Source organism: Schistocerca americana, chromosome 2, assembly GCF_021461395.2.
Source record: "Schistocerca americana isolate TAMUIC-IGC-003095 chromosome 2, iqSchAmer2.1, whole genome shotgun sequence".
In the NCBI taxonomy this organism is placed as follows: Eukaryota; Metazoa; Arthropoda; class Insecta; order Orthoptera; family Acrididae; genus Schistocerca; species Schistocerca americana.
In genome coordinates, this window is record NC_060120.1 from 873,951,780 (window position 1) to 873,962,857 (window position 11,078).

The following is an 11,078-nucleotide window of genomic DNA, read 5'->3' on the forward strand; positions in this document are numbered from 1 at the left end:
AGTGAGAGAGCCTGCTCGGTAGATACGTTACGTTTAGATGCAGGGTGACGCCGGATGTGAGTAAGTCCAAAGAATAGTGAGGCGGTCGACCTCTTAATATCTTAAAACAAAGGATGTTTATGTAGAATAAAGTGCAGTGGGATTTTGCAAATCCCGAGAGAAGTAGTTGGTATCATTTATTTAACAAATTCTTTTTTGTTATTCGGCATGTACACGATCTTTTCAAATTTGAAAATGCAGTGTATAGTGAAAACACAGTGCGCTTATTAGTAGTGAAGAAGGTGGGAGACTGTTAGCGCTACGGCCGCTGTGGCCGAGCGGTTCTACACGCTTCAGTTCGAAACCGCGCTGCTGCTACAGTCGCAGGTTCGAATCCTGCCTCGGGCATGGATGTGTGCGATGTCCTTAGGTTAGTTAGGTTTAAGTAGTTCTAAGTCTAAGGGACTGATGACCTCAGATGTTAAGTCCCATAGTGCTTGGAGCCATTTGAACCATTCGAACTGTTAGCGCGCTAGTTGGCTGGTTCCTCGTGAGCAGGTGCGAGTGATTGATCGTGAGACCTTTGCAGTACTGTCCAGTGATTCCACTCACGCGTTTCTGCTCAAAGCTGTGAAAATTTCTTTGGAAAGAAACTTATTTGCGGAGAACGCTGCTGGAGCTTTGAATATATATCTGTCCGAATATTAGAGAACGACAATTTGCGGCTGTTAGTAGAGACAGGAAATTGATGCATAATAGACATATCCTCTCAAGTAACCTACGTTTGAAGAGTCACTTCTTTATTATTTAATAAAATGGTCATGTATTATTTCTCGAATCCTACTCCACTTTTACCACAATCAGAATGCAGTAGAACTGTAGTTTCGTCACAGTTTGAAATCAGTGTTAATAAATTGGGAAAGAACAGTGAGTCAAACCAAATTACTATCCCATTGGGAAAGAACAGTGAATCAAACCAAATTACTATCCCTGAAAGGCCACCGATTCTTGGTAATCAATTCTGATACGTATCGTAATTTACAATAAAGTTTAAATGGTCACACATAAGAAGTAAATATCATTAAGTTAAAACTTCAGCTGTGAACAATGTTAATATTATCATTTCTCGAATTGATAGCAGCGAAGGACATTATCTGAATTTCGGACTGCTGTCTCTCTGACGAATACTGATCTTTTATTAGTTGGAGAATGCCATTGATAAGGAACTGCCCCGATTTCTATTCGGTCGTGCGCGCTCTGCGGGGTCATTGGTACCTGACAGAGATTTGCCTACTCTTTATGGCAGTTGCTCGGTCCCTGCTCTATGTTAACAGCTCATGGCACTGCCCTCTTTTCCTCTCTCTACCATTATGACCCTATGGTTTATCATTTTCCGTTCGCTGAGGCTGATACATCCCTCTTATTTTGCTTTAGGATGGAAAACCACCCTAAAAGTCAGAAGAATCACTGAACTAGTCAGTGGTATGGGAAAGGAGATGGGAACGGTAAACCACTCCATTTAAATCCCATAGAAAATTGTATAATGTCTTCTCCTTACGTGAAATCAATCAGAGTAGCCACCTACCTGACTCTCCAGCGGACGTAGCTCTACAAGAACTTTAAAACAAAACTTAAAATAAAAAACAGCAAATCGACTGGAAACATAGGATGTTAGGTAATTGCAAAGTAGAGCAGTAGCGGATGTGAAGAAACGGAAAGACTAATAATTTGCGTATTAGGGACCGGCGAAGAGCGTTTGCCAGACAGTGGAGTATCACTCAAGGATCCAGCGGTGTAGATTTCATATTGGGAAAATAAAACCTGGTATTCAAGTGTATAACAGATGGGGGTAAGGTGATAGATCAATCATGGCCCAGTTAGAAAAACTGAACGAAAGGGTGCATAGCTAATACAAGCATACGTACCCATATCTTCATGGACACAGAGGCGAGGGAGAACTACAAATAGGCACAGCAGTGGTCGGCAAACTTTTCTGCTCAAGAGCCAGTACTGACATTGTGAAGTGCCAGAATGAGATTTTCACTCTGCATCGGAGTGTGTGCTGATATGGCACTTCCCGGAAAATTAAAACTGTGTGCCGGATGGTGACTCGAACTCAGGACCTTTGCCATTCGCGGGCAAGTGCTCTACCAACTGAGCAACCCAAGCACGACCCATGACCCTTCCTCACAACTTCAGTTTCGCCAGTACCTCATCTACTACCTTCCAAACTTCACAGAAGCTCTCCTGCGAACCTTGAGGAACTAACACTCCTGGAAGAAAGGATATTGCGGAGATATAGCTTAGCCATAGCCTGGGGAATGTTTCCAAAATGAGATTTTCACTCTGCAGTGGAATGTGCGCTGATATGAAACTTCCTGGTAGAGCACTTGCCCGCGAAAGCCAAAGGTCCTGAGCAAGTCTCGGTCCGGCACACAGTTTTAATTTGCCAGGAAGTTTCATATAAGTTTCATATCAGCGCACACTCCGCTGTAGAGCGAAAATCTCGTTCTGGAAACATCCCCCAGGCTGTGTCCAAGCCATGTCTCCGCAATATCCTTTCTTTCAGGAGTGCTAGTTCTGCAAGGTTTGCAGGAGAGTCTCTGTGAAGTTTGGTAGGTAGGAGACGAGGTACTGGCAGAATTGAAGCTGTAAGGAGGGGTCGTGAGTCGTACTTCGGTAGCTCAGTTGGTAGAGCACTTGCCCGCGGAAGGCAAAGGTCCCGAGTTCGAGTCTCCGTCCGGAACACAGTTTTAATTTGCCACGAAGTTTCATTGTGAAATGGCTCCTCGGTCCGTATATCTACCGCTCTTATTGTCAACCAAGGAAAGTTAGTATGTTATGAGGGCCCACTACACTAATTATAGTATAGGGTGCTAAGTTGGCAGCATTTCTCTAAGTGCCGATCGTTAAAAGTCGGCACCATTCGTAATACTTTATGTCGACTGTTCTCTGATTCAGACTGCTGCCACCCTCATCGACCCCAAAAGTGTGACACAATAATTGCTTGATGAAGTGTTGCTGTTAAGTCCGTGTGGCCGAATGATTAATTGACTAATAACAGTAATCGTGCTTATATTTAAATGCATTATGTTGCTAAATGTTTGGAATTCATTTTTCTTCTACTCACTGCGTTGTATTACAACAGCCTTAATTTAATATAATATTCCTTGCTACAAACATGTACCGCATTTGTAGAGACCGTCTCTATATTACGCACTCATGTTACTTCAGTTTGCTATTTATTTTTCTTTTACGAATCAGGAAAACTACACACTTTAGAAGCTCTTAACGTCAGCTAGGGGTTTTGGGTTCAGCTGCTAGCTGCCAGATGCATGTTATCATAAAATACGGCTGAGAACCGAGGGTAGCACTAATACGTGATTCGGGTCGAATTTTGACGGCCACTGAGCTAGAGTCAGTGATAAAGATAGTCTGATATTTCTCTGACATTATAATGCAGCAGTGGAGATGATAAAAACCACAACACAGTAATAGTTTATGTTGTTCGGTATAGAACTAAAAGAGGGGAGAAACTCACTGAATTTCATTCGAGCAAATTGCTTGTAATTACTGACACTCTTTTCTAACAACCAAAGACAAGAACGTACTCATGTCTAATGCCTGGAAATGGGGAAAGATTCACATGAGCTGAGAATGAATGTATAAGTAAAACTAAAAAGAGCAACACTATTACAGAAATGAGTAATTAGTTTACAATAGTATAAGAGGCTACGCCGAGTACTGAATACAAAGTACGAGCGGTCTTAACGGAAGTAAAATACTTATTTCTTAGATGGAATGACTGTAAGAGGAGATATATGAAGGACAGCCGAGTCGGGAATTCCAAAGGCAGGGAAAGCAAACTGAATAAGGAGATGAACTGAGACCAGTAATACTTTGAAATTCAACGAAGCGTGAGGGGAGATTAATCCACGAAAAGCTTTAGGAAAGTGTCAATTTTCAGGTGGACTTCTGCCAGCTTTAGGAAATAAGGCAAAAGCCTTATACTTAGTATATAATGACATATACAAATCAGGAAAGCTACCAAAGATTTTGAGAAAACTATCCTGATAGCAAACCCTACGATAAAAGGAGCTAAAAAAATATGAAGGCCACCCTATATTGAACATTGTGTCATACGCTCCAAAGTATTAACTAAATATCACTATATACTGTTTAGAACGAAAATAGCTGTTACACGACTAGCTCATGATTAGAAGACACAGAGAAAAGCGAGTAACTGTTATGACAGTACACGAGAATATACCAAGCACTTACAGAGCTACTAATCCCTTCCCCTGATATCGAAAAACCGTTCTTTCTGTTCAGAGCTCTCAAGAAACCTTAAAGTATGATACAGAGACCGAAGATTAATTCATCATCCATACAAAAATCGAAGAGCAATTCCATGCTAACACAAAAAGAATGAAACGATAAGCAAAGGAATAATGCAAGAATGTGGACTCTCACCACTGCTGTCCAGTATCTACACTAATGGCCATTAAAATTGCTACACCACGAAGATGACGTGCTAAGATGCGAAATTTAACCGACAGAAAGAAGATGCTGTGATATCCAAATTAATAGCTTTTCAGAGCATTCACACAAGGTTGGCGCCGGTGGCGACACCTACAACGTGCTGACATGAGGAAAGTTTCCAACCGGTTTCTCATACACAAACAACAGTAGACCGGTGTTGCCTGGTGAAACGTTGTTGCGATGCCTCGTGTAAGGAGGAGAAATGCGTACCATCACGTTTCCGACTTTGATAAAGGTCGGATTTTAGCCTGTTGCTATTCCGGTTTATCTATCGCGACACTGCTGCTCGCGTTGGTCGAGATCCAATGACTGTTAGCAGAATATGGTATCGGTGGGTTCAGGAGGGTAATACGGAACGCCGTGCTGGATCCTAACGGCATCGCATCAATAGCAGTCGAGTCCGCGGCTCGTGGTCTTGCGGTAACGTTCTCGCTTCCCGGGCACGTGGTCCCGGGTTCGATTCCCGGCGGGGCAGGAATATTCTCTGCCTCGAGATGACTGGGTGTTGTGTGTCTTTCAACATCATTTCATCCTCATTCACTCGCAAGTCGCCGTACTGGCGTTGAAGAACTTACGGAGCGGCGGCCGAACAGCCCCGCGAGGGGTCTCCCGGCCACCAATGCCATAACGCTCATTATTACTACTAGCAGTCGAGATGACAGGCGTCTTATCCGCATGGCTGTAACAGATCGATCGCTGAGTCAACAGATGGGGACGTTTGCAAGACAACAAGCATCTGCACGAACAGTTCGACGACGTTTGCAGCAGCACGGACTATCAGCTCGGAGACCATGGCTGCGGTTACCCTTGACGCTGTATCACAGACAGGAGCGCCTGCGATGGTGTACTCAACGACGAACCTGGGTGCACGAATGGCAAAACGTCATTTTCTCGGATGAATTCAGGTTCTGTTTACAGCGTCATGATGGTCGCATCCATGTTTGGCGACATCGCGGTGAACGCACATTGGAAGCGTGTATTCGTCATCGTCATACTGGCGTATCACCCGGCGTGATGGTATGGGGTGCCATTGGTTACATGTCTCCGTCACCTATTGTTCGCATTGACGGCACTTTGAACAGTGGACGTTACATTTTAGATGTGTTACGACCCATGGCTCTACCCTTCATTCGATCCCTGCGAAACCGTACACTTCAGCAGGATAATGCACGACCGCATTTTGCAGGTCCTGTACGGGCCTTTCTGGATACAGAAAATGTTCGATTGCTGCCCTGGCCAGCACAGTCTCCAGATCTCTCACCAATTGAAAACGTCTGGTCAATGGCGGCCGAGCAACTGGCTCGTCACAATACGCCAGTCACTACTCTTGATGAGCTGTGGCATCGTGTTGAAGCTGCATGGGCAGCTGTACCTGTACACGCCATCCAAGCTCTGTTTGACTCAGTGCCCAGGCGTATCAAGGCCATTATTACGGTCAGAAGTGGTTGTTCTGGGTACCGGTAATAATTTTTCAGGATCTGTGCACCCAAACAGCGTGAAAATGCAATCAGATGTCAGTTCTAGTATAATATATTTGTCCAATGAATATCCGTTTATAATCTGCATTTCTTCTTGGTGTAGCAATTTTCATGGTCAGTAGTGTATATAGAGAAATAAAAACTACATTTTCAAATTTATAGTAATTAAAAGTACACGTAGATAAACAACTATAGCTAAGAAAGTGGAGGTCAGAGATTGTTATTGTGACAGAAAATAATTGGAATAAGTATGTAATACTCTCCACAACCTAACGGTTGACGCAATACTTAATTGGGGAACGTCTTGTTGCAGTTAGTATGCCCTTGTCTTCGAACTGACTTACGCAGAACCCAACCACGGGGCAATTTGGCATTTTTCATGTACACATATAATTGTCGTATGCTAAAGGAGGCAGAAAAAATCCGACTGCTGTCTCTGTGTAGAACCAGAGGCTTTTGGTCTAACACCTACCCATTTACCTATCGAGACACTTTCTTACTACTAACTCATTGTTACAATGGCAATGACCTGGCATTTGCACTATGAATGTCCAAGCCAAAATTGAATCTGTTATCAAGGGACTGTTGAACTTTAGCAAAGATTCCTACTGTTTCAGTGATAAACGTTAAAACTCAAGACAGTGGACACCACGAAATCGTCCCCTGACTCCACACGTCTGAAACACACCTCTCATGACCGCACAGAAAGCAGACCACTGGTGTTACATCTGGGGATAGCGTGTACAGGCTCACCAGGGTCATAACAAAGCTTTCCAAGTACTTACTTTCTCATTCAAAGAAAATAAAAAGTCTGCCTTTAGACAGTGTCTCGTGTCTCAAGGTACGTAAAAATATTTTTGCACCCTATAAGTATACTAATTTTGGTAACAGTTAACACATACTTTACCTCCAACATATCGGTCGACTTCATGTCAATACCAGAGTCCTTTACATCCACTACCTCCAGGTCATCTCCGATGATACCAGCCACCAGACGCACCAGACGACATGGAGGGCTCATTGGATGGTCGTAAAAGAGTCGGGGGAGCCATTGTCGTATCTGAAAAATGAAGTGAACGTTAAATAACTAATTTCTACAACGGTAGCCACAATCCTCAGAAAATTTGTGAGTTTTGTGTATTGTCTTCTAAAGAGAAAATTGGAAGTAGTGATTCTGGTAACAAAATATAAAAATTAAGGGCAGATGCTGTGTGGCGTAGTTTGTAGTAGCATCATTAATTGTGGAAAAAATTTCAGTTTGATTTAAAACACAGTGTCTTTTGCAGTTTGCGACAAGTGAACAACCTCTATTCGTACGCTAATTATACACTAAATTATTTTCTCAAATAGTATTTAAGTTAGCAGCACTGCAGCAATTGTGAAACACACGCACAAGAGATTGTTTTATGTACGTCTCATTGCGAAACAACAACTTGATTATTGTTTTAAATTAATAAGTATGTTCTTCTCTAGTAATAACTTTTGCCAAAGTGTAGTAAAAGGTAGTTTAATTTAATCTTAAAGTAGTTTTGACTGTGGCAGGAAATGATTCCAGTAATGTAAAGAAAGAGTGCTAAAAGGAAATTTAAGATTAGTCCGGCACGTACAATCTGTTGCCTAATGCGTTATAGTAACACGTGCGTAAAAAGTAATGTACATCAGCTCCGTGCAATTTAATCTGGCCTGAAGTAAGGATGTCTCCAAGGGCACTAATCTGCCCAGAGCAGTCTCATGATGAGCGAAACAGATAATTAACACAAATGCCATAACATTCCTTACCGTTAAACTGAATTCATTTGATAAAAACGTTATCTGTGTATTTCAGTACTTGTACAACTAACCTAGAGTAACAGCGAACGTTAAAAGTGATTTTCATACTGAGCCTTGCCGGCTAGTGTCGAGTCTTTGGCTCGTTTATTTTTCTGACTTACTGGCGTCTCAGCAGATGGTGTGATTGTAGTGTACACTAAAAAGCTTACTTATCGTTAAGCACGTGAAGGAAAGCACTGCTCGCCCGCCTGGAGTTAGTAAGAGCCGAGTCCTGGGGTACAACGCTGTCTGACGGTGGCCAGTTTTTAAAACCATCTGCGCGCTGATGAGCCAGAATGTGTCTTTGACGAATGGTCGCCGTTATTGGTGATGGGAGCCGCCCCCGATTGTATTGGGCTGCTGTAATTGCAGATTTGGCCTTCCGTCGTTGACTGCAATTTCAAATGTTTGGACTGGACAGCACTTCTTGTGAAACGGCCGGTATTACTCGTATTTACCTGTGTGCTTACTCGGTTCCTGCCTTGCATGGCTCTCTGAGATTTTTTGCAGTTCATTTTGATGGAGCAGTTACCATACTGTTTATTCAGAGTCCATTGGTGTGTGTGTAGTTTACCGTGTATGATTTTGAGAATTATGAGACTTTATAGGCCAAGTTGTGACTTAAAATCGGAACATAGATTAGTACTTACGGACAATTTTAAGATTTGTTGGATCTCATTTATTATTTTCTTCAGATATGTGTTTTTCTCAAAATGAAATTTTGTGATTTTAGAGGCTATTGTAAATGTGTGTTTTAATTGCTTCGGACCTTATTGTGCAAGCTTAAGACTTCGATGTATTTCTTGGTGGCTAAAAGGTTATGCTAAATACCATCAATTATAAAGGTGTAAGGCTTATGCATCTTCTAAGACACTGATTGCACTAACGGCCCTCTGCCGGATCTATATTGGTAAGGCCTTACATTTAAAGTATGTTTACTGGACTTTCATTTGTTCACTTCTTTTTGTCTGGCTCAAATTAGCTTTGGACTTTGAGGTACATTGACGAGTGGTGTTGTAAATTTTTCTTGTTTTAAACTCATTGTTATTTTAAAACGTGTAAACGTATTTGTAGATGCGCATCTGAATGAATAATTTTCTGGTTTCTTTGAATTAATTTCTAACGGCGTCTTTTGGCGAGTAACGTTAGAAGAGGTTTAGTTATGTTGGCTTAATTTATCTGTGTTTAGACTATGGTATTCTTTCTGACAGCTTTTGGAAATCGTGTTCCAGAAGTTCGGGCTCTCGCGTGGTTGTAGAGCGCCTGCCGCGATCGGGATGCCTGTTGGTGTGACACCTCTGTGTTTGCGGTATCGGCTTGTGTTTGGGCGGCGCCGCACCGTGGTGTAGAAGTTTGTTCATGTCGCCTGTCTACAGATAAAGTTGAGTTTTATCAGCCTTTCGCTGTGCCGCCTAAAGGTTACTGTTTTAATGCCTCCCTCTCTATGTAGACGTCGTGTTTTCATGTTGCTGTGCGTTTTAAATTCAGTCAGTTATACTTATTTCACTCAGATTACTAGTGAGCCTAATTGTACAAGTTTCCTACGGCAGAGCCTTGCATACAAAATTTTCCCTTAAACTGAAGGTTATTTTTTAAAATCCTGCCTTTCAGTAAATAATGTTTTAACAAATGTCACTCTGTATCATTCAAATATTGCTTCATTTTTGTTGTTCGACTTGTCCAGATTTAGATCGTTTTTTAAGGCTATTTATGTCTAGCTATCTTAATGTCAAAATTGTCTGTTGATAGTTTGGCGAATTTCTTTTACGGAGATCTTTTATTTAGCTGTCATTAAATATTACCTGTAAATTTACAGCCTCAAGGGGTGGGATATCTTGATAATTTTTTCTTAATTACAAAAAATGTTTTCAATTCCTCAATGGTGCCAGTGGTTTTAATTGTTGGTTAATCTTATGTGGTGAATTGCAGAGCATATTTAAATTGGCGCGTATTGTTCATGCACTTTGTTCAAATAGTATGTTTATCAATTCAGATAAGTATCAATTTGGAAATGTCAAATGACGAAAGTTGTGGGCCTGCTCTTCCAAATGTTATTTTCCCATGTGGTCATGTGTTCAGTGATAGCACATACAAATAAAAATTTATCAAGCTCATTAAAATGGGAATTATTTACTACAACGGCATCCGAGCGTCTCTTAAACATTATAGGTCTTATAGTACAAGTACCTCACAGAATGTTAGAACAAAATAATTCCTTAAGTAGTAGCTGTAGTAATTTTTATAGTCGTTCTGTCGATATGCTTAGAAAATAACATGGGTGAAATTATTGTAACATATTACGTTTGTAGATCGCGTAAACATTTATAAACGTAACCTATCCACTGTTGCAAGGAAACCGTTCAACATCTTGGAGCACATAATGACAGCAAAGTAAAGAAATATGGTGAAAAATGTTTCTCGATGTACTGATACAATACTGTCTAAAATTAAGTTTCTCAACTCAATTGCTTTATATGCCACGTGTCTTAAACATTCCGCTTCAAATCATTTTCAAAGAAATATGGTTTTGTAGATATCGTACCATATTAAATGTATTCCGTCAAAAGACGACCAAAATACAATCACCTTCATAACATTACGTTTTTCTTAAAATATGCTTAGCCGTTATACACTTATTATATTTAGAGGATATAATTCTACGTGTAACAAAGTTAAGAAATGGCTAAACTAATTGTCTGCGAGCAATTATAGTTTTACTTTTTAATGAAGAGTATTTGTGACATACGAATTATTACTTTTCGGAAGATTATACTCGTAACATAGGCACAAAATGTCAATAGGAGGAAATTATTTACCTTTCGCATCAGTACCATTTAGTCGACCATATTATACTTGTCTTACTATCTGATTTACATTCAGATTTCAATTTTTCAATCAATTGGGCTGTTGCAACTTCCCAGTCTATACTCCTGAAGAAACCGAACTCTTCAATTCTTTATTTTTCGCAACTACATGTACATACGGAGTATCTCTACGAGCGGTGAGACGCGTTTTCTCCGGTGTTTTGGCAGATATTTGCAGTTTCGTTTTTGCGTTGCGTAGAGGCCCATACAAACAGTGCTTATGACTTCTTTCATGCATTAATCAATGTTGCCGATTTGTTGCCCGCTACAAACAAAATTATTTTTAAATCGGAATTTTACGTGCCCCTGCCGGCCGCTGTAGCCGAGCAGTTCTAGGCGCTACAGTCTGGAACCGCACGACCGCTACGGTCGCAGGTTCGAATCCTGCCTCGAGCATGGATGTGTG

At 41.2% G+C, this 11,078-nt stretch overlaps 1 protein-coding gene across 1 annotated transcript in view; it reads right to left on the minus strand.

Annotated features, from left to right (window-relative positions):
• Positions 1–10,642, minus strand: part of LOC124594514 (glutathione S-transferase 1-1-like) — a 30,003-nt gene extending 19,361 nt beyond the window's left edge. Inside the window, exons 1-2 of the mRNA XM_047132887.1 lie at positions 10,625–10,642; positions 6,907–7,059 (exon numbers count right to left, since the gene is read on the minus strand). Coding sequence (XP_046988843.1) covers positions 6,907–7,059; positions 10,625–10,642 — 171 coding nt within the window. The remainder of the gene's footprint in view (positions 1–6,906; positions 7,060–10,624) is intronic.
• Positions 10,643–11,078: the final 436 nt, after the last annotated feature.